The sequence below is a fragment of the Pyrgilauda ruficollis genome, unplaced genomic scaffold (assembly GCF_017590135.1).
Source record: "Pyrgilauda ruficollis isolate IOZ18807 unplaced genomic scaffold, ASM1759013v1 scaffold4, whole genome shotgun sequence".
NCBI classification, from domain to species: Eukaryota; Metazoa; Chordata; class Aves; order Passeriformes; family Passeridae; genus Pyrgilauda; species Pyrgilauda ruficollis.
The window spans coordinates 19,897,061-19,921,790 of record NW_024525489.1 but is presented as its reverse complement, the minus strand read 5'-3'; the positions used below and the strand labels follow the sequence as shown (position 1 = coordinate 19,921,790).

General features: G+C 40.4%; 1 protein-coding gene across 1 annotated transcript in view; it reads right to left on the bottom strand.

The window, feature by feature from the left end:
* The window catches only part of PCSK2 (proprotein convertase subtilisin/kexin type 2), a 99,798-nt gene that overhangs the window by 20,384 nt on the left and 54,684 nt on the right, over nt 1–24,730 (bottom strand). Inside the window, exons 6-8 of the mRNA XM_041477194.1 lie at nt 10,098–10,174; nt 4,548–4,636; nt 1,827–2,002 (exon numbers count right to left, since the gene is read on the bottom strand). Of these exons, the coding sequence (XP_041333128.1) occupies nt 1,827–2,002; nt 4,548–4,636; nt 10,098–10,174 (342 nt within the window). The remainder of the gene's footprint in view (nt 1–1,826; nt 2,003–4,547; nt 4,637–10,097; nt 10,175–24,730) is intronic.

Genomic DNA, 24,730 nt, shown 5'->3' with positions numbered 1-24,730 from the left:
TCTCATGATAAGAGAGACATATGTCTCCTGATGAGAGCAATCCTTGCCAGAGCACAGCTCACTGTCACTGTGCTCTCTCTTTCCTGAGCCTTCAACCTAAGTGATCTCAGGGCCTCTTCTGGTCTTAATACTGCAAATTATTTTTTGAAGAGAATCACAAACGCTCCTGAAGGCAAGGTATTAAAAAGGTCACATGCCCAACACTGAGTATGGGACTTCAACCAAGCAATAAAACAGAAAAGAAGAATCCCTACTCTGATATTTAACATTCAAAGAGAAGGTTAATTCCAGTGTAACTGCACAAATTAAAGCACAGGGCAATATGACAGCAAGTTAATTCAAAGGTATTTTTTATACCTAATTACAAAAAATCGCCATGATTATGATTTAACATCTGCTTCTCTTGAAGGGTAAAATAACTCTAGCTCAGTTTTCATTCTTCCACCTTTTTTGCTGCTTTTACACAAGTTCTCCATTGGACGAGGACAAAACAGAAATTACATGAAAACTTTTCTGTGTTCAAAGTTTGTATCTGCTACAACCAACATTAGTGGAAGAGAGATCAGGCAACTATAACACATCAAGGTGCTGCTAGAACTGTCACACACCTAAGAAAGATTCTCCTCAAGACCAAAGTGTTTAAGGCGATCTTTATGGAAACACTAGATAAATGAAAATCACAGGAAGAAACACAGCTTGTGTAAGGTGACTTCAGAGGGACTCAGAGGTTTGTACAGTTTATACTACAAAACTGAGCAGACTCAGAAGGAATTTTTGACAAGTCTTCCAGTGTTATTGCAGTACATTGCCAATTTTATGGGTGGAAGCATGAAGATGCCTATAATCCCTCTGTTACAGGCAAAACATCTGAGGCTCAGCATTTGAGAAAGCTTTGAATGCTTCACTACTTGTCACAGTGGTAGATTTAATTATCATGTCACAAAACATGGTAAACAGAATGTGCTGCTTACAGTGAGCTGGTGATGAAGAGTGGGAGAATCTGGCACAAGTAAAAGGTAGAAATAATTTGGATGGAAAAGTGAGTAACTGAGGAGCTCCCACAGAAAACCATCGCAGATGTTCTGGGTAATTTCAGATTTTGTCAATACAAAAACCCATCTATATTCAGCCAAAGGGAGGAGGCTGATTCCCTACAGCACCAGGAGGCAGCCATGGTTGCCTTGGCGGCACGACTCTAAAGAGGTGGAGACAAAGCCATGCAAGGCTGGTTTGTCTGGGCTAATTTATTTTATTTTTGAGTTGTGGCACACACATTTCCCCCAACCATCTTATAGCGTGCAGGTTAAACAGACTACAGAATGATATTGAGTGTCTTCTACAAAGACCACGGACTGTTCCTAGAAGGAGCTGGGAATGTGGGGATAAACAAGAAGGCTCCTGGATGATATTAGTCCAGGGACACCTGAACTGTTGCAGTTCAATCACAGCTGTAATAATGACCACACATGAGTAGCCCAAGAGACAATAATTAACAATAATTAAAAATTAAATTGGTAACATGCTAAAACAGAAAATGCAGTGTCAGTAGCTCAGCTGACATATTTCAACCTGGGGAATATTTACAGGTTCAGGCTCTTCCATTTTGACTGCGATGGCCTATGAAAAGCATCTCTAAGCTTGACTGGAGATAAACAGAGTATGCTGAGACTATACAATAAAATCAATACCAAAAACATCAAAGGAACCTTGAAATATGGTGAAAGTTTGATAATTTGTGCAAATGCATTGTGTTCCCAAGTCACTGGTTTCAGCACAAGCATGTACACACTATTCTGCCCCAGAACCCAGATTATTGAAACTGTTACCTTATTCACACCATCTGCCATTGCTTGCAGTGTTAACTCTCTAGGTCCATCCACAGTCTTCCCATTATCAGTTGGTCCCCAGCTGGCACTATATATATCTATGACTTGAGGCATATGACTGATGGAGGAAGCCTCAATAATGTCTGTCATAAACGGCTGGTCCAGCATTCGAATACCTGCAGTTTTAATCAACATAAGCATGAAATATGCATTACCCAGCACCAAATGTAATCTCAGCACCTGCAGAAGGCCCCCCAGTTACAGGTATTTTAAGTCACTGGCAGTTTTATCCATTCAGTAATTCTGCACTTGACATTCCCATGTCACCAGGGTGTGCTTACCCAGCAGGATGCCAGTATTAAACACCAAGGCAGCATGGCCCAGAAAGACAAAGAACTTTATTGTTAGCTTTCTAATTACACAGTGTTTTCCATCTACTCTTCGAGAACACTTTAAAAATAACAGAATTCAGCAGTCTCAGAAAACCAGTGCTTAAATAATATCAATGGCATTCAAAATAAGATTTTGTAAGCTAGCAAAAAAGAGTAAGGCACCCTCCCTCATCTAATTTACATTCAGTTTTGTGTTCACATGTCATTAGTTTTTCAAGTAATTTTTCTATTTATTTGGGTACATGTCCAGAATTTAATCAGAGGAGGGAAACATCCTACACAGCAATTTCCTGGAAAAATATAATTCTGCCAACATGCAGATGCAATAGCAAAATATGGCCAGCATGTGGAGGAAAAAAGCAAACTAAAACTCACTTCCTTTAACCCATACTGCAGTAGAAGTTAAAGAGTTTAAATGATACAATCTTGAGATATGTCAACTTCATAAAACCTCTAAGTGTTGACTCTAAGTGAACCAGAGTGCAACAGACAGCAGTGCAAGCCCTTAAGCTTCCACCGTGCCTCACACACAGGACAATTTCACTGACAGCCAACCTGTCACTTGGCCTCTGGATGAGACCTGAGTAACCAGGGATTCATTCCAAGCTTAATTTGTACCCCTGAGTTGAAGTTCAGCTTTTGCCAATGGTTTAGGACACAGATTAGGCAGAAATCAGTGCCAAACAGTGTGAATGGAAATAAGGATCCTGATTTAGAAGCCAGTGGCTTTATTATATTCAACAGAAACCCAAATGTGTCAAATATAAGGCTGGAAAAAAGGTGGTATAAATTTCAAATAGAAATCAGACCAAAGCTGGATGTTCTTGATGGGCTAACTTGAGCTAGAAATGATGAAGTCAAACTCAACGGGTGAGAAATTGCTTCCCATACTTATAAAATGCAGATCTGCAATCAGCTTCCCATTCGTTCTGCAAACATGGACTCCAAACCATGACAGCAGCAGACCCTCAACTTCCATGGGCTTCCAGTGCCATGGACCACACAGTGCTGTTGCCAATGCACATTGTCCTCGGGCAGGGAAGGCTGGCTGGCACTTCCAAAAATTTGAGGGGATTTTACTACAAAGTGGACAAACACAGAAAATTATTTGTAGGCTGTTGGTCACCAGAAATATTGCCACACCTCTTGATTTTTAAGGAACCAGCTTGAAGTTGTAGAGTTATATGAATAATATGGACATGGTCCAGACAAAATCCCATGCATCAATTCAGATTCCTTGAAGAATAACTCTTGAAAGAATGTAAATTTTGTGGAATGTCCCATCCCTGAAGGAGATATTACCCTTCCTGAAGAAAGGAGACATTTATTAGACCTGCCCAGCCAGTTACTAACTCTCACTGATATTTCTCGGGTAAGAGCTTAGCAAACATTGCTTGGTGCCCTTCTCTGGTGGAGATTCAGCTTTTAGTCATGTAGGTGACAGGTGAAATGTGACCTTCCTCAGATTCTCCTGACACTACAGTGAAACAGGGGCTGGCCAAGCAGAGCAGAGCTGTCCATGTACACACACTGTGGACCATCTCCAAGAAGCAATGAGTACAGCCATGCTGAAATTCTGGTGTGGATCAGGGAAAGTGAAGTGAAATTCATAAGCATCTATCTCTGCCTGCTGTACCTCAGTTATCATCATGGAACTGTCTTAAGAGTGGGAAAATTGGATTTCTTCAGATTCAACTTCTCCACACACGGTGTGGAGAGCCTAACTCACTCCAAGCATTGTATTCAGTATATATGTGCAGAGAAGAGCTCATTAGAAGCAAAAATACCCAACACACCCAAGGTGTGGATGCTGGGTGCTAGGTACCACCTGTTTCAATCTCTGCATCTGCTCCTATCACTCTCCATCCCTGTTAAAACAGAGGAAACCTACAACCACAGAGATACACAGCACTGCAGGTCCTGCCCTGTGAGAGCCTAAAGAGTAAGAGCAAAATAAGATTTGCCTTTTCAAATGGCTTTTAAGTGCAGCAGGAATTTATACTTTACCTCCTGCAAAATGAGATTTGCCACAAACGATTCCATAGCTACGCAGGGAAGAAGCACTGAAAATCAGCATACAAACAGGAGCTGGTATATGGAGGAGCAGAGCTGCTCTTTTCCACTGTTATTAAAGAGCCTTTATTTATAAGGCCCTTGATTGAAAAGGCAAAGCCATGGAGAAATTCCTCTCTCCAGCTACTGTGAAAAGTAATAAACACATGGTCCGACACTGATCTACAGCCCTGTCTGGGGCAACACCCTGTGCCTCTGCAGGAGGAGCTCTGCCTGAAGCACAGTGGGCTATTTACACCTTGGATTGCTACCATACCTGCCACTTTGGAGTTGTATGCAACTCCCACGCCGCAGATGTTGTTGTTGGCAGCAGCAGACACCTCTCCTGCACACCTTGTCCCGTGGCTGTGAAAAGGAAGGCAGAGAGACCAGATGAGCCCCAGCAAACGCACGTGCTGAGCTGAGCTGGATCCCTGTGAGCCTGTTTTGCCTCAGTCAGCTCCCAGCGCTGCAGAGGAAAACCATTCCATGGAAAACTGTTGAGTGCTGAATACTGGCATGAGTTCATTCCTTGCTGAAGCAGGCAATATCCAGTTTCCCCTCTGCAGGAGGAGTGAGGCTTGCTCTGAGGTAAACATGTATCCCTACACTGCATTTAACTGTAAAGTTATTCAGGCCTTTTCATTTTAGCTTGTGAGACAGGTTCTGCCTCGTTAACAACTCTTAGCAGAAACAGCCCCTGACAGAACAGCATAAATGTAAGATCAATATTAATTCCTTTATTTTTGTGTCTTGACAGCATGACACCCATTACTTTGAACCTTATGGAACAGTCTTGTTGCCTTTTTGCTGTCTGAACACATACAAGGAGCATATCCCTGCCCACAAAAGAAATGCTAGAGGAAGAGGTGGGTGCAATACCAAGAAGGCAGCAGAAGGGAGCCACCATGGTCACTGCACTCCTCGGCAGCAGAGCTGCACATGGCTGGCCAGGCCCAAAACTGTGGGACCTAAGGCACGTGCATCCCTCTCATCCAGTGACAAATTCCCAGAAAAGCTGACAAGGTGCTCCAGCTCACAGAGCTATTGCTTGCTGCTCAAGCGGGAAAAGTCTCTGTTCTGGTACAGAGGTCCAGGTTTGGGCTGACACATGGTATTTCAGTAATACCTGGTGTCTGTGAAGTGCTTTGCAGCTCCTAACAGAGACTCTTTAGCTGCAGTGGCAGTCACTGGCACCACTGGCAGTGGCTCCTGCAGGAAGGGAAATTGCATTTTTCTGTCTCCTAATTAATCCTAGAATTTAAACTCAAGAGAAGAGAAATACAGACAACATAACCTAGTTTTTAAAAAATAGCATGGCAGCAGGGAAACTACTGAAACCTGTGCTGCTGTCAGGGTTTTTTTTAGTCTAAGATGTTGAATCAATATATGACTCCATCCTACTGCTCACATCAATCCACTCTGAGCATTGAAACTGGCACTGATCCTACAGCATGCTATGGATTCATGCAATTCAAAATGCTGTGTTATAAAGGTTATACTGAGTATCAGATGGACCACCCTGGGAGGCAGCAAAACTGTTTTAATCATCTTTTTCCCATCTCTTCCCCTTTACGTGTGTCTGGCAAAGGTAAGTGTAACATTAATAAAAAGATAAGAAGCAAGACATACTTTTTCCTGCTCTGCTTGGGAGAATATATTTTTAGAGGCAGTTCCATAAAGAAAGATGACAGAAGATCTAATCTGCTTTCTTTTACAAAGCGGGTAGAGAAGACAGCAATACAGATTTCTTATTCAGCTGCTGCAGAAATTGCTATCAACAATCAAACAACAAGATTTTCCCTCATGATCTTGCTGAAGGAATTCACTGGTAGGTGCTAGCCATGCTAGGCATTCATTATCTAGTCACCTATGGGCTAACTACAAGGCACAGAGAAGAATAATGGCTTTGTTCAAAATTGGCTTGACTAATGCTGGGGTGCAAAACACCACTGATGCTGCCAGATTACAGTGAGAAAAACTGTATTAGGACCTTCCTGACAAAAAAGTTTTACCAGAAGGTCTTCTCCCTGTCCTGGTCTCTCCAGAGCAGTGGCCCACACAATGGAGACTGTAAACAGGCCTATTCCAGCAGCTCAGAGTTTCAATATTGTGCTGCTGACTAGAGAGAGAGAAAAAAAAAATCACGTTTGAGTTAGTGGAAATGCATTTGGTTGAATTATTAATGGCAAATATCTGACTTTTCCAACTCAGCCCTATTTGCTGTTCATGTATCATTGATAAACCCTTTGTGGTTTCTATGAAGTGACTCATGTCAGAAGAACAAATCACAGCCTTTCTCTACAGTGTTCACCTCTTCCCTATTTCAATATTTAAAGTAAGGGGATAGAATACAAAAATATTTTTATCTGTGCTGCTTCAATGGTAAACCATATATTAGCAAGAAGAGCAAGTCTAACGTAAACTTCATGTAAGTCAACGCATTTTACGTGAGCGTTCATAAAAAAGTAAGGGGGAGAAGTGGATTTAGCTGAAAAACAGTTTTGTATACTGTTTTATAAAAAATACCTATACTAGCTACGAAAATTTCACTCTGCTTTGTCTTTGAAAAGAATTCTGTTTTAAAATCCACTGCCAATTCTCCTGTGTGTACCTCCCTACTGATGTATTTTTGAAAGTGTCAGAGGCGGCACAGATTTTTACTGAGGCTCCTTTTCAGCTGCTTTGAAATGCTTCTGCAGACAGCAAAGGACAGGAGCCATCCATCCTATCTTCAGCTGTTTTCAGGGGAGGGCTATGCAGAGCTGCAGTCTCAATAGCTGGGACCATCTGCCTTTCTTGACCAGTTTAGCTGCTTGCACTGGGCAGCAATTAAACATGCAGAGCTCAGATGGACAATTTGTGGGGAAAATGCAATCCCTTTTTTACTCACATGACATTGTCAGCCTCTAAGAATTTGAGTGTTCAGAGAAGGGAAAGCATTCTCCTGCTTTGGTTTGGATCCACAGTTAGCAAAAGATTCTTACATCTGAAGAATATAGGTTTCCAAAATAGCAAATAAATTTTTCCCTGATAACTCATTATCTGAGTGAGAGAGTATACAGAATACAAAGGCCATAGGAGCAGAGATCAATACTCGCTATTTAGGTCAGGGCAGAAATTTGTAATCTCAGTGCTCTGAGGTGGAGAGCCCAAGTTGTGCCTTCTGCATGCTCACAACGTGAAATCAGAGGGCAGTATGAGGCCAAGCAGTCACTGAATCACTGATTCCTATGGCTACCTCTTCCCTGCAGAATGTGGAACATGCCAAGGAACTGAATGTGGTTCAGAAGGAGAGGGTGTTCAAAATCAGTCAGTTCCTAAAGTGGTTCTTAAAAAACACTGAGTTCTGTGGGGCTGCCTCTCATTTTGGGAACAGGGCTTGATTCAAGTTCCTTCACTGCTCCCACTGCTCCTCAGGCTCAAACACAGCTCTGTTCCAGGGTGAACAAGTGTCACTCTCCTGCTGGGTCCCCAAGCTGTGGATTTGAACAGTCAAACAGTGAATACAACAAACATAAGAATAAACCCCTTGGCTGCCAAGCCATCTATGGGCCTCTTCTTCCCACAGCAGCAGCTGAACTGCCTGAAACCAATACCCTGCCTGAGGCACCACCCTTCCCTTCCAAAAACCACCCTGCATGGTTTCATAGGCCAGTGGCTGTTAGATGGAAAGGCCAAAGTGATTCCAGCAGTCTTACAAAGCCCCAAATGTAAGGGGAATTTGTGCTTACAAGCAGAGCAGCTGTGATTAATGGAATACTCCATGCAAAAACCTTTCCTATTTATTCTTAAAGTCTAATGAACACATTCCACATGCAGCTGGCAGCTCACAAAAGCCCCTTGGTGATCAGTCCTCTGCTTCTTGTTCCACAAATCACTTGAATTGCTCACACAGAAACGTATTCTTTATGGAAAAAGGAATATTACACTATCCTATTTCAATTCTGATCCTTCTGCATGCATAAAATTCGATGGGAGATGCATCACTGGCTGTGCAAAACCGAACCTCTATTTCAGGTTTCTCTCAATAGATATTCCATGTAATCATGCCCTATCCAGATGCACCTGTGTAGCTACACATAGGGACAGACAGAAGCAGACAGCTTTACCTACCAGCAACACTAATTCAGGAGTCAGAAGCCATGGCAAGAGCTTATAGAGGAGTATTTCAGCTCAAATAATGGAATAGCAAAGAAATACACAGAGAAAAACAGTCACAGCTACTCCTGGACAGATGGATATTGTGTGCTGGTTTGCATCTTAACCTGCAGAAAACTAAGAATCTTGCATCTTAAATCCTTCCTTATTCTATGAAGACAAGAAAGGGATGCCCCACTGAATGTGTTGCTCCCATGATTTACCTTGCAAGACAGAAAACTCCCTGGCTTGCAAAAGAAATCTGAAAGTTCATCGTATCATAGAGCGGTTTGGGTTGGAAGGGACCTTAAAGATCATCCAGCTCCAATCTCCCTGCCATGGGCAGGGATGCCACCCATGAGATAAGGCTGCTCAGGGCCCATCCAGCCTGGCCCTGAACACTTCCAGGGATGGAGCATCCAAGGTTCATTGACAAACAATGTTATACTTCCTAAGTATTGATACTATTTTTTTCTGAAAATAAAGAACAGTAAAGGATATCTGCAAAGTAATTTCTCCATCGTTTCCCCCCCTCCTACTGCCAACCTGAACTCTCCATTCCCCCAAGAAAGAGGAAACTGTTGCAGTTCTCTGACAACCTGAATCATGTTGTTCTCAATTATTACAGATTGGGTCACAAACAATAGTGCTGCTCACCCTCAATTCTTCACTGAAGTGCTTCAAGTTAGCCAGGGGCACCTGGGACCAGAGACAATAACCCCTGCCATGTCTGGAATGCTTGAGGTCTATTCAAAGAGACTTTGGGATGTAACTCTCCCTCCAGGGAGAGTTTACTTTGCAGAACAGGTAAGGATGGCAAACTGGGCCCCACTATAAAATACTTAATGGCAGCAGAATCAGTGTTAATGGGACTTGGCAGAACATACTTAATTTTATGAAGTTCCACACTGAAAACAACAAAAGCTACCATTACACACTAAAGTTAATTTTAATTTTCTTCCTCTCCAGAGGTAAGTGGTATCTGCCTCTTAAAAAGATCCTTTGCATAAATAGAGCAAGAAAGTCAGCAGACCTTCACAAATTAGAGCCCTAGTCTTTCTGTGACTTTCCATTCACTAACTGGATTCATACTACTTTAAAAGTGTCAGATGTCCTTGCCCAAAATGAAGCAGAAATCTCACTGAGATCTTGCTTTGGCTGAAAAAATGGCAGGACCACAAAGAAGGACATCACAGCTCCTAACTCTATTTAATCCATTCCAGGAGGCCCTTACCTGAGGTGGAAGCACAGCTGCTTCTTTGTTGTGTCACTCTGACAGAACTACAATTGATTTCTTTAGAAATAAAAACAAAAACCCCCATCCAAAACTAGGAGACCATCCAGTCATCCTAAGTTACAGATGAAAACCACATCAAATAGGCCTGAAATATTTTTTGATAAGCACTCAGTCTAAGCCCTGAAATCTTTAAAAAGTTTTCAACAAAAACTTATGTAGCCACCACTTATCCAAACAATCTAAAAATATACTTTTCTGGACAGCAACTTCATTTATAAACTATAAACCTAAAAAAATGACATTGTAAGTAACCTCTAATTTTCAAGCAGCAGTGAGACTGCAGTGTCTGTTCTGTGATGATTGAATTCAGCAGAAAACAGACATTTCACAAAAATGCAGAATTTCTTACACAAGCCAAAGTGAAGGGCAGGCTGCCCAAAATCCACTTACCTGTTAAACCAGTCATCTGTGTAGCGGGGATAGGGGTAGGGATCATTGCTGCTGAAGTCGTAGCTGGCTTTGGCATTCTACAAAACACAAGGAACACAAAAATCAGCTGAAGAACAGACATGAAGTGAAATACAAATTGAATGAGAAGCTGAGAATCAATAGCAAACTTTGCCCTCTTCATTCTGCGAGATGTATCTGGACAGAAACCAGTCCCATTAGTGCTGTGCCATTTCCAATTTTCCACACCAGCAAGCCTGGGGAACAATACTTTCTGGCATGCAAAGCCTCCCGTAGACCAGTGTGGTCAATTGTGAGGTGGTGTGAGAGCTCAGGTTACTGCTGAGCATCAACATCAACACTTACCAGAGTATTCAGGTATTAAACTACTTGGCGTGGCAAAGCAAAGGTTAAATCCCATTTTCCAAATGGTGGTGGAAGTGACATGACACATGGGTCTTCTACAAAAGAAGTATTTTTGAAAACCTCATTTGTGGTACTACAACAGTCGGATTTCTAAAAGCATTTCAATGCCTAAGAATGTAAATTTCTCAAAATTCAACTGCAAAAACTGCATTAATGGCCAGCACATATGCCTGAAAATCTCTTTGCGTATTTTCTCATTCCTTTAGTTGTCTGAACAGCTTCACAAACGTGTGGCCATTAATGGCCAGCCATATGCTGAAAATCTCTTTGCGTATTTTCTCATTCCTTTAGTTGTCTGAACAGCTTCACAAACGTGGCTTTCAGGCACTTCTCAAATTGTCATCCCATGTCTCGGCTTTCTATAAAAATCTAATTCATTCCTGATTTGTCCTATCAGCAGCTAAGGACACTCAGCAACTTTTTGATCTGAAGTAAATAGAAAGTTTCAGAAAGTCAAGTGCCATCTTCTTTTTTCTCTCTTAATGAAAAAATAAAGGGTGACTGAAAATTAGGCTTTTAAAAATATTTAGCAGTTTCCTCTGAAGTGTACGTTCATTGAGTTTATGTTTTAATAATCATCATACTCATGGAACAGAATTATGTTAATTCTTAATTAATGTGTACTTGTATTCCTTTTAAGATTTGGCTGAGCATGCTATTGAAGATAATTTGAGACTTGTGCATGAATAGCTTTGCTCCTAAAAACATTCCCTTTCATCTGAATCTCAGTTCCTGAGATACAGGAATAGACAGTCCATTGGTAGCACCCAAGTTTTGGATTCAAACCCTTGAACTCCCAAACACTTGTTCCAGGATGAAATGAGGACAACATTGCCCTTGATACTTAGAGGGCAAAACTAAATGTCTTTCAAGTTATTGTACAGGGGGGTTTTTTGGGTGGTCACTTCAAAGCCTGGTTGCTTATATTCAGCACAGACAGTAAATATTTTGCAGCATTTGAATGGAGCAGAGACTTTCAGAATGGCTCTCAAATGGCTTGATGCTGTCTTCCAGCTCAGAGATTAATTCGAGATCCTTATGGATCTCTCCATATCTCCACGCTAAGGCCCTGATTTTCAGCCTGAAGATGCCTTCCAGTCATGCCACAAATTCTCAGTGCTTCTAAGTCTTTGTGCCCAGGTGTCTGATTAATTTGCTTCTTTTAATTACCCCAACTGCTTATACAGCACTTTGAATGGCACAGGTTTGCATGAGCTAAGAGTAAACAGAACATCACTTTTCAGCCAGAGAAAAAAGGAGAATTTGACATTTGTCTATAATTCATGAGCAGTACCGAGAAGGTGGACAAGCAGTTATTTTTTACTACTTCTCATAATTCAAGAAATTGAAATTACTGAGGGGGAGACTTAAAAGCAGCAGAAAACAAGTACTTTTCCACAGAACATGTAATGAGTTACAAAATTCACTGTCATAGATACCACACAGACATATTGCCAACTTCATACTCACTCACAACTTCTGCTTCCACTCTAAAAATATCGTACAAATTTAAACTCAGCCACGTGTCAACCGTGTTTTATTTTCCCATTTAGCAGAAATGCAGTCCCACTTACATACCCTAAGCTCAAAGGGGGTCTGGTAAGGCTGACTTTTCAGGACATCATCAAATATGCAGGCACCTTGCACTTGCTATCAACCACTCTCGACTCTAGAATTCCCCTGTGCAAAAATTAAGGCTGAGAAGCCCTTCTAGCTGTGCTGCTGTACCACTGGTGTTCACAGCAGTGACAGACAAAGGGATTCCAGTCTAAATGATTCAGACACCCTACAGCAAACTGCAGCTCTGCTGCAGGCCCCAGGTAAGGCAGCTTATGGAAAGATGCCTTTAGCAGGCTATAAACCAAGTTGTGCAGCCACATCCTTTAGCTCTCATTTGCTCCATTTTGGATCACAGCACTCATAGGAAAAAGATAACTAATGGAGTGGGAACCATCCACAAAGGGCAAAATTAAGAAGTCTTGGAAAGAAAACAACTGCTAACTGAGCAATTTATCTTCATTAGGGTCTTTGAGAAAAGACAGTGAGTTTCAGCATTGTGAAGGAGTATTTCACCCACACCATGGAAGCAGTGAAATGGATAATGAAACAGCAGAGAGAAGTACAAATGGACTGCTTGAAGTTCCTAATTTAAAGATTAAATCTACAAATACTTAAGCCTCAGCTTTTGTTAATTTTTTTAAGCTAAAGTAAGAAATTAAACAATTTCAGAATTGCACCACAAAGGGAACTGCTTGAGTGGACAGCTTAAATATTTCATTTTGTGTTTTGCAAAGTGAATATTAAAATCTGTGTTTTGCCATTGTCCTCCATAGATTGGAGCCCCCAGCAGGCAGCAAGAGGGAGTTTATTGCTGACATGGAGAATTAATCAGCATAGGAACCTGTGAGGTTGCAATCAAAACCAGTGCAGATGAGGAGCCACAATAGCACACTGAAATGGGAACACTGCTTTTCCACCCAGGTGATTCAGTGCCCTGTTTTCTTGCCAAACTAGTCTGCTGGCAGTTCCTTCTCTTAGACTTGAAGTGTTTAACATTTGATTTTCAATATCTAAGGTAGTTGCCTGGTTTTTAACCTCAGGGAGAACTTGAGCCTCCAGCCTCAAGCACTGGTGTGGCCTTAGACCAGCCACTATTACAATGAGGTGAATCTAATCCCTCATGTTCCATCAAAACCAGTTCATTGCTGCAGAGTGATCTGATGTTTATCAGTCACTATCTATACACAACTACTTATAAATAATATCTCTTTAAAAAATAATATCTCTTTAAAAAAATGCTACTACAGAGAGGAATGGTATTGCTCTCTAAGGAATATCTCTATTTTTGTCTTCTAGCCTCTACACCAAATAAAATACTAACAGAAGAGTATCAGATGCCAGGATGAGACCTTTTCAATAATTTATTAAGTAATGGCTTGTATACCATCACACAAATAGATTACTTTTGCCTCTGTATAAAATTCTGCTTTCCTTAAAAATAACCTTAGACTAGAACGTCCCAAAGAATTGCCTTGTACCTTTTAAAACACATGCAGTAAAATCATCTGTGGAAAAAATTCATTATGCAAAATATGACACTAACAATAAATCAGTTGTCCCATGAGTTGTTCAGCACTGTAATAAAATTATGTACCTTGAATAATGCAGTAAGCCCATAAATTTTTGTCTGACTTCAAAAGCTTGTGCAGTGTAATTCACATACACTCTCCTTTTTCTCTGTAAGTCAAGAAATATGCCTATGCTCACATGCTAGTGCAGGAGACAATTAAAGCCACATTCCCACTGGTCACAGGCTGATTCTATTCATGACATTAAAGTCCTGTACTAGATCTGAGGTAGAAAGATGCCTTTTTTTTTTTTTTTTAATTTCTTTACTGATCCAAAGAGAAAGCAAAGCCATGAACTCAAATTACAAAATAAAACATCTCAAGGAAATGGTACTAAAATACATCTGAACATCATGTGGTGGCAAAATGAAATTCCGTTCTGTACACATGGGCTTAAATAAATGGAATATGCCCACCAAAAGGTGAGCAAGGAGACAACATGTTTAACTTAGGAGAGGTGCTGCAAGGCTTAAAGGTCATTAACAAAAAAACAGAGGCACTGCTGCTGAGTCAGCCATTGTACAATAAACCCTCTCCTCTCTGACATGGGAAGCACCCTTTTATTTTGGTTTGGTTTGTGGGGATTTTAAAATGGAAATGAAAAAAGCCCTGTAACTTTTTTAATGTCTCTATATGAACTAATGTACATGTCCTATATTTTTCTATCCAGCAAATTCAGAGCCAGTTTGAAGACCATGTAAACACCAATAATATATCCACAAAGTAATGGGTTTTGTTCAAAGATATTAACCTTAGAGAGCAAATTCAGAACTGGTGGAATCTGCCATGTCTCTCCAGAAACTGCCTTTTACCCAGCTTTTACAGGTACATCATGAAAGCAAAAATACTGAGCCAGACAACACCAGCCAGATCTTGAATAATAAATAAGACAGCAGCACACTTCTCTGCTGTTCTTCTTTTCAAAACAGCCACAGAATAATAAATCAGAACATAATTTGAAATTGATGGAGTTGTGTCCTGGGTCCAGAATAGTACCTGAGGTGCCTGTAAGCCCTCCTGGTATTCCAGTTCCAGGTATTCCAGTACAGGCTCTGCTTGGCCACAGAATGAGCAAGTAAAGAGCTCACCACAACAATGATTTCATTTTGTAGTTATTACTGAAAAAAACCTTCAATTTCTTCAACAATCACCAAGCATCTGGGTTAGGCCAAAGGAAAAACTAGTGGAATTACAGTCAAAAGAAGATAAACTGACTGCAAACAAGTTCCTACTGCTTAATTTACAACAGTTAAAGTTGTTGAGCTTACAAAATGTAAGAATTCTAATAATCCAGGCTCAGAGTTTATAGGAAGACAAGTTGGCTGTCCCCCACTTCTGATCTAACAATTTACTTTGCAAAGCTGAACGTTTTTCACTTCTTAGGCTTAAAAGCAAACAAACAAAAAGGCAGTTAAAAAAACCATGGAGTCTCACTTTAACACTTGCATTTATCTTCATTAAGGTAGCATTAATTTTTAGTTACAGTTATGAAGAAAAATAACTTTGCTGAAGTAATATCACATTGTATTCTTTTTCTATATTAAACAGATTTCTTTGTCAAGTAACTGATGATCCTCTCTACATATCATTTAGCACTACAATGTCACACAATCACTTATTTTACTTTTACCAGAGTAATGGCCTTCCTATTTCCCCTGCAGACAAAATGAGAAAACCAGCATTAGTTACACGGCTGGCTGATGCTCTCCAGCATGTGAGCATCTTTAAAAAAAAGGGGTGGAGTAAACACTTTTTATTTCACACAGGGTAAAGCACATGGGCAGTACAGCAGTGCTGTATACCACCCAGGTAGATCTAAACACAGATAATTCCCAGCTCCAAAGAACCGGAAAGAAATCAGAAATTAATTCTTAGGTACCAAGATTGTCAGGTGTCTTCCCAGTGAACAAAATGAAAGTCCAAACATATCCAGCTAAATGCCATCTAACCCCGTGGCTGTTTGCTAATGCTTAGCTCAGAGATGTAGAGTCAAACAAGACCAAAAAAATGGGAATCACAAAGACTCAGAGAAAATGTTATCTTGGGCAGAATTTTTAAGAGGTAGAGAATTCTTTTTTGCAATCAATTTTTAAAAATAAAACCAGCTTATTGAAATAACCTCCATTATTTTCCCCTGCATCTTTACCTGACATAGGAAAAAAATAAGAAATTGAGGCAGACATGAGACTTTATTAAAAAGAAGCAGCCAAATGAATTTCTGTTTATAATAAAGACACTGCTTCATGATTCACCTCTTGGCATTCTTAGCCTGCTCCACAATTTTCAGTCTGATGGGGAAAAACCTGAAGCACATCACCAGTTGTTAATTGCTCAGAGCCAGAGCTCTGAAGGCAAAAAACAAGTTAACCTACAGAACTGAAACCTATTTCTACTTAGCCAAGCATTCCTTAATTTTCAGGGGGGTGCACAAGAGCCTTTAAGCTGTACCTACAACACACCAAGGAGGTATGCTTATAGAGTCATAACGCTAAGGCAATAAAATTAGTAAAATAAAAATAAATTAGGCAACTAGTTGCTGTTAAAGATTTTCAGGGCAAGCAGCAAATTTAAAGCCTTGGGTTACGGAGTGAACTCCTTGGTTTCTTTAATTTGGGGAAAATGAAAAGGGGGGAAGAGGGCATATAAGTTGTTACAGAAAAATGAGTCCTTGGATTATTTTATTATAATAGGAAATACAAATTGTGCAATTACTTCTACAAAAAAACCTCTGAACACACTTTTCATCTAGTTTTAGCATTCCATTTTATAAAAAACCTGGCCCACATTCCCCTTCCAATGGATAATTTTCCCCTTCAGATACTTTGATTATGCATTAGTTTGACCTACTGAAGTTGAAAAACTAATAGAGGTACAAAACTGGCAGCAGAGAAATGAGGTCCAAGTCCATTATTCTTTGTTATGTCCCTGTAAGAAACAGCTGACAAGCCCATCACTACATCAAATATGTGTTTGCTGGGCACTGAGCTGCAGTAAAGGTCATGTTTGCAATGTTTTGATGACAGCCAGCACTTAAGAGCCTCCTGGAGGGATAAGCAGGAAGGGACGAGGAGCTAAACCATCCTGCTCCTGCCCATGAGCCAACACCTAGCAAAATCTGCCAAGGCCTCTTCTCATCAAACACAGCAAGATCCAGATCACACCCAGCACCAAGGTCTCTTAAGAGGCATGTGGGGGATTAGGGAGATTTTTTTTTTTCATCACTGTGAGAAAACCTGTAGCTCAGAGGCTGCAATACAAACTCAGCAGTCCTTCAAGTCAAGTCATTTAGCATGATATGGTCTGGCAAGGAGTGGTCACTCATGCTGGGAGAGCCAACCTTTCCCTGCTGCAGTGTGTGACCAGCAGGCACTGGCACCCACATTGCAGAGTCCAAAAAAGCTGACAATTATCAGCAGCACTCACAGCAAAAGGCAGCTGTGACTGGACTTGTGGTTGCAGTGGCACTCAGAAAACAAATATGGCAGGTTGTTAAAGATGACCACTTCTAGAGGCTACACCAAACTATTGCTACAGAACAGCCAAACTGGAGCTTTGCAAAGAGGGAAATCAAAGGGGCTTAGGTGGTTTGGGGGGTGATCTACAACAGAGAGACCTGGTCCATGTGGGTTATGGAGAGGGGAGGACTGGGAAAACTAGTCTGGTGATGCAGAGGAACTGAAAGTGAAAGCAGACAAGACAGAAAACTGGTTGGGTATTTTCCTTCTCATCAAAGGCTTCTCAGCTGACAAGAGAACTGTTAACAACCACACAGCTGGTGTTTCACCTAAATTGCATGGATATGGAAGATGAATGAACACATAAAAGTGACATTGTAGATGAAGCAAAAGGAGGTGAAAATTTCATAGAAGAGACTCAAAAATCATAATGCAAACTATTACCTGCATTTCTTCTGTTACAAAAAGCAAACACAGCTTGATTTACAATCCTTAGAGTTAAAAGTGTTGAAGACCTATTGTATGTTATTTCAGTTGTAAGCTGACCACATTAGCATCCCAGGGAAGAATTATAATGTGACTAATACCTGTCAAGACATGCTGGGCTCTCAGGAATTTTAATGCACAAATTTAGATTTTCTGGCATTAATTAAAGTTTGCATTGCTTATTCCATGTGCAATCACCTAAATTCAAAATTACAGAGGGAAAAGGTGGAATCTTCAGAATGTGCTCATGTAAATCCATGAATAATACTAAATTTTTCAAGTATTTAAGATTTTAAATAGTACATGATCATTCAAGATTCTTCTGCTAAAGATTAGTATATTTGATCATAGCTAATGTATTCACAGTAATTTACTGGATGTTAAAATTTCAGAAGTGTCCTAGACATCATTAGATGACTGACAGAAAGATTCTCAACTACATCTGTCAGACACGGTATCACGGTTGACTAATCCTGCAAATGAGTTAAGTGCCACTGAATTAAAGTGATTTAGTTTCTCACAAGAAGAAATTCTAAAAAAACATCTGCTAGCATTGAAATTATTAAGTCCTTGAACACAGCACAGTCTTCATCCTCACCTTTGTACATATTTAAAGACAGACTCACCTCATTCAACAAAAGTCAGAACATGGCTTGCCTGAAAAACATTTCCAACAATTCCCAATCTGCATAAATGCTTACAAGTAGGGACAGCACAGGGAATGTGTGACTGAGATATCCACTACAATATACATTTAAGTTTCACCAAAAGAACATCAATACCGTACTGGAAGTAGCCAAAATTTCACCAAATACAAGCTCCTTTTCCACAGGAAAACATGCTATCCCAGGCAGTCATGTTTCCACAGCCCTTGGTATCATTAATTGCTCTGCTGAAGTCTGTGCCTCTCACTGTTATGCTTAAAAAATAAAGGCAATGCACAGTAGAACAAACTGCTATTTACATGATCTGTCAAATTGCTGATTTTAACACAAAAACTACCATTGACTTCAATGGGGCCAGCATTTTATAAGACACTGTGCACAGCTATTCTGTTCCCTGGTAAGAGATGTTCATTATGCATACTGCTTCTATTGGGAAAGAAACAGAAATTATGAACATTATACTTAAATCAAAGCAATCTGAAACAAGGCAGAGGTTTAAAAATATCTTAACTACCTACAGAGCTGCCAAGAAATAAAATATTAACATGAAGAACATAAATGCATACAAATAAAATCAAACAATGCAAAGCAAACAGTTGTGCCAAGATGAAGTGCCAGGATGGAAAAGATTGAATTAATTTCAAATTAACCAAATTAATTTACAGGTACAATGAAGGAGAGGTGTTTAAAGTACTGGCGAACATCTGTAGCTTTATTTACTGTATCTAGGCCATTTTGATTTCAAAAAGAAAGGGCACTACTTGTGAATTTCAGATCTCCTACACTCTTTTACTTTGCAAGACTGGCTTATCCAGAGGGCTTGGCCAAAGCTCTCATTTTAAAAGCAGTTGAAAGTCCAGTAGTTAAAAGCAGATTTGTGACTTCCCTTGCCAAAGTCACCACTGGGCCCAAAAAACTCTCCGTAAACCCCATCAAATTTTGATGAAGCTTTGTGAGGGAACAGTGCTCCACATGCACCATCTAATTCAGACTTCCCTGGTGATACCTTGGTAACCAAAAATTACTGCAGCATGAATTTTAATTAAGTTGCATCTAAATGTTGGTGGATATTCAGGGATTTTCACACTAGTTAGGGTCTTAAAAAATATCACCAGCTAAATAACTATTCTTTGAGAAACAGAAAATAAAGGCTTTCAAATGGAAAAATCTTAAAAAATTGTTTGGGCCATTTTCCATGCAAAATGTATTACTTTCACTTTGGGGAAAGGAAAGCTATTTTTTTCAATTTGTTGAATTTGATTTTAAAATTACATGGTGTTCACTGCCTTCAGGGGATCATGTGTCTGACCCTCTTCTCCCAAGTGCACCAAGCACCAGAGTGGGACTTTATTGCTGCTGTTTTAGTTCAGCACATTCTGGATGTCAGATATTTAAAATTAGGTTGAACAGATCCAAAATAAAAAATATCTCACTTTTGTTTTCCCATGGACACTTTAGTTTTATGAAAAGGCTTACTTGGAGAAACCCTAGAGAGAGGCACAAGCCAATTCCAAAAACATCAGCCAGAACTGATGCAGAAGTGTCATCTGCTCTTTCATCCTTGTGCATTTCTCATTTCAACAATCTTAATTTACTTTCCATAGATGATGCCTTAAGTGAAAATTAATACTAGTGCTTTATGATTAAAGTGATTAGCCACCTTGCACTTTCTCAGTGTGCAACTGATTAAGTGCATTGATTATAGAGAAAAATAAACGCTGCAGACAATGAGTGCTTGTTAGCTTGCACAGTAAGTATCTTTGGCACCATCTCAAATTGCTTACACACCAGGCATGTATTTAACTTGAAAATTATCCCCTTTTCAGGTGGTTCTAATATAGAATAAAGCTGGAAACTTTCTGCAGCATACATTGATCTCAAAATAATATTGGGCAAGTGCAACTACAGTATGTGAGCGCCTTTTGATTCCAAAGGAACAGTGTTTTGAGGCTATTTTACAGCCAGCATAAATCAGTGCATCCCCCTGGAGAGGCCAACACCAGTGGCGTGGTGCCAACTCCAGCTGCATGGATGGTACTAATCACTAAGCCCCAGGTCCTGTCAAGCATTCAGGGTCCAGATCTCTAAAAATGGGCTTCAGCAAAGCCTTTCACATAACAACTTTCAGTGGAAGAAATCCAGCTTTCAGCTGTAAACACAGCTCTGTGACACAAATCACCTCTCCTTAAGGCAATCACACCTCCCTCACAAGTCACAGTCTCTTTTGCAGGAAAAGCCTCTTTCTGTGCCCTCTGGCCATATGAAATAATCCAGAGAAACAGCCTTGACATTCTTTCTGCTGTTCCATCTTTTTTATTGAGTTGAAAGCTAGAGATTATGATTACAGAAACTTTTTACCTTTCATTAAATAGGAAGACCCTGACATCTCCTTTACACAGGCTTCTCTCCCCCACTGGCAGTGCTCACGTTAAGCAGCAATGAGGCACAGAGCAGAGGAACTGCACAGTCATCTTATTTAGACTTCAATTCACGAGCACCAACAACATGTCCCTTTAATAGCAGTTACTGTTGGGAGCAGGGAAGGACTGTTTGTAGGAGCCCATTATGTTTTCCAAGATTTGAAGCATTTTCTGTAGGTGACTAATTCAGGACACCCCTCCAGGTACACTGAGAACCTTATATGCCTGGCTGATTTGATCAGGGAAGGCATCATCTCTTTTTTAGCCTTTATTATGTTCTGAGGAAAAATCCAAAAACAGATTGCACAGAACATAGAAATGAGCCCAGGAGCTGATCCTGCACAGAATAACAGAAAAAATAGCCACGTCTGAAAGGGAATTTAATTATTTTCCCAGTAACTTCTAATTTTTTCCAGTGAAACTTTATTGTCATGCATGTCCTGAGTAATCATATTCTAAACTCTAAAATAAGCCCCTGAGCTACCAGAAGCCACCTGAGCAGCATAAACAGCCCAACAGAAGGCTACCAGTTTTGACTGCTAAGGCATCAGTCAGCCTCACATTTTAACACTTGATCCATCCTTCCATCCTGGCAAAAGAGAGGCTTCCTTCTGTCTCAGCAATTTCTTGAAGCAGATTGTGGCAGAAATTTCATTAACAGCCTTCATCCATCAGTGTTCTAACTGAATTTTCAGTGCTAGCAGAAGGATGTATTGTGAATTTATCCCAGAATTTGGTTGATAATTTTTAGGTTTTATGCTAGTTTTTATTTTAGAATACCTATTAGCTCTTGCTAATAACCCAACTCCAAAGCAACACCAAAAAACCCAAAAGAAACCAACCAAGCCCAAATCTAATTAGTGATGTGCTGACACAAGTTTATTCTGTTCTTTATTTTTTTATAATAAATGCTTTTTTAACATTACAATTAAAAATAGATGCTAGCAATGACAGTCAGCACATAGAGTTTTTCCATAAAATACCTTTAATGTATCAGAAGCAAAGGTTTATTGAAATGAAGTGTCTAGTGCATGTGCTGCATAACCCTTTGAAATGCAGTAGGAAATGCAGTCTGTCTCAGTCTTTTGAAAATCATGCCATGGGAATCAGATCTCATAAAGCTGCCTGATATCATTCCCTGACACTAGGCCAGTAGGAACCTGACTCTCCTATGGTTTGTGTTTACGATTCCTGAGGATTCCCTGGGTTCACATTAAGTGCAGAGACAACATTTTCTTCCCAGCAGTTATATATGGACTCTACTGGACTCAGGAAAAAAACCAGCTGGGATTGGGGTGGGGTGGGCAGTGGGTCACCCAGGCCAAAGCAGTGTGGATCAGTAAATGTCAGTGAAGCTGTGTCAGCTCTACAAAATCACACAGCTAGGCCCCAGAGATTTTTACAGGAGCTACTGATGGTTTGTACTGGTAAATCATTGCCATCAGGCTCATGGCTACTAGAACAATTTGCTAGTCCTTTCTGTGCTGTGATACTGATGGTTTGTACTGGTAAATTGCCTAATTAGGCTCATGGCTACTAGAACAATTTGCTAGTCCTTTCTGTGCTGTGCAGGGAGGCCAAATCATACTCAGAAATTCATGGTAATGAAGGAAAAACAGACTTTCTAAAAGTAAGAAGATCCTTCCTGCTGTTGCTATGCTTTACTGCACATATTGCAGTAAAATTTATTGTCTGTACTATTTCTTATTCCTTTTGTGGCTGTAAAGATTACTCAATGGTGTTTTTGTTCCTCTAGCAAACAATGGCAAATGCAGCTCAGAACGAAGTGGAACATTTCCCTGCTTCGCTGCTTATGTGATAAGATAATTATTCCAAAAATACGCTCCCACTCTCAGCAAGGCAGGGGGAGCTGTTATGGTATTGGCTGGAGACAAGTTATCAAAAGTGATGAGAGACAGACTGCTTTCTGTTTGGAGATGCTGACAAAGCGGGAAGAGAAGACAGGTAAGGCCATCTGCTGTTCACATCTGAATGAGAAATGGTAGATGATGGAAAACTTTGACTAACCCCGAGGTAAATCCAAAGGAATCCTCATTCCTTACATAGGGCCTTTCCTGTGTACAGTTGGAGTGACAGCTGGCAAGGACCTTGGAAGATAAGGCTGCACCACAAGGACTCGTAGCACAGAGAGGAAAAGAGAGGAGGTTTGGGGAAGGCCAGCAATGAACCTCTGCTCAGGTTGATGCTTGTTTGCACATGTTACATCTGTGCAATTATAGAGTTCAAAATCTTTTCAATTGCTATCTGTTATTAAGAATTGCTACTTGATTCTCATTCTATATGTATCAATACTTGGTGAAAACATTACCTACTCACATAGGGACCTCCAGTTTTCCTATAGTGTTTGTCTTGCTCTCTCTCCCTCCCTAGGTTTTTTGAAACAAGCTTTCAGCTTCAGGCAGAGTTCAGACACTGAAACCAGCAATTTTTCACTCCTGGCCTGAGTCTCTTGGTGGGATCCTGATTTTTCAAACTACTGCTAATCTGGGACAGACCCACTTATAGGACATGATCAGCTCCCCACTGCTCTAAGTGGGAAAATGCTGCTACACTGACCTTCACCAGCAGGCAGTGGCCAAGAATAAAATACCACAATAAAAAACTGGTATCAGATAGAACTCAGCTTATGTTTCTGTTTGTGGAACAAGAACTCTCCATTTGCTTAGTTTTTTCTTTGAAATACTTTGCTATGTCCATCCCCAACAACTGCTTTTTTCCCCTTTTATTAGACATATCTCAGATGCAGCCCCTGTAACTTGACATTTCTTTCTCACTCAGATGCTGTATCTTGGAGAAACTGTCCTGAAAATTGCTGGGTTTATATGTACATTATGATTTGAAAGCAAACCATGGTGTAGATTAGGCCCCAGCTTTTTAATTATCAGTTCATAATGAAGGGCTCTCTTTGTGGTGAAAAAAATAGTTTCCTGAAGGTTTCCAAGGTTCCCTGCAGGGTTTCCAAGGCTTGGAAGAAAATATAGCTCATTTGACAATGAGTCTCTCTGCATTCACAGTGTAGAATGGAAAATTCCAGCTTTGCCATAACTCCCTGATCCCAGAAAAGCAAGTAGCTATACTGCAGCAAGCCAGGAGGCAATGCTGGGAGAGCAGTCCACCCACACCATGAGCAGGCACATGTCTTTCCATGTATATAAAGAGCCCAGAAATGGATGATTCAAGCAGTAAATCTTAGAAAACTGCAAAGAAAAATATGGATGGAAGTGCACTCCATGTGATAGGTGGAAGTTCAACAATCTTAAGAGAAAGTACAAAGTTTTCTTCTTCAGAAAGATCTTTCTCTTCCCTGACCCTGCATTTCATCTAAGTGCTGACCTCCATTAAACTATTCAAGCAAGAAAACCAGAAAGTCAAAATCATAAAAGACAAATTAAAATGAGAAACCAAGGCCAAGGTTTTACACTTGAAAATGCTCAACTGCCAAACCTACCACCTTTGAGAGACTTTCTAATTGCTCCCAATTTTCCAAGCAAGATGTACAGACACTGCCAGGGTATGCAGGCTTTAATACTATTGAAAATATTTTTATTTATCTTAAAAATAAACAACAGATCTTCAGAGAAAGCTGCCCCAAAGTGCAGATATAGCAAAACACCAAGAATGTGGTACAGGAGTTGTACAAAGAAGACTGCAATTGCTATGTCAGCTTAAGAGACTCGTTTCAGTGCATTTTTACATCCAAACTGTTATTTTCTCCAGTGGAATTTAAGTCCTCATCTTTAGTTCATGCCCAAATTACTCCCTGCTGGGAAAAGGCTCCTGTGGCCTCTGAGAGACAGCAGAGGCTGCCAGAGCAGGAACTCTTGGGACTGTGCAGCCTGTGTAGCCTCACAGGGAGAGGCAAAGTACAGGTGAACCAAGCCCTGCACTCACTCTGCTGTGGCTGGGCAAGGGAGGTGATGGCAGGTTTTAGCAGCAGGAGAAGGAATCAACCTTGTCCTTAACCAGCCACCTCTCAGACACAGTGCTGTGACAGCCTAGGACCATAGACCTCATGTGAAAAATTCTATTTTGGAT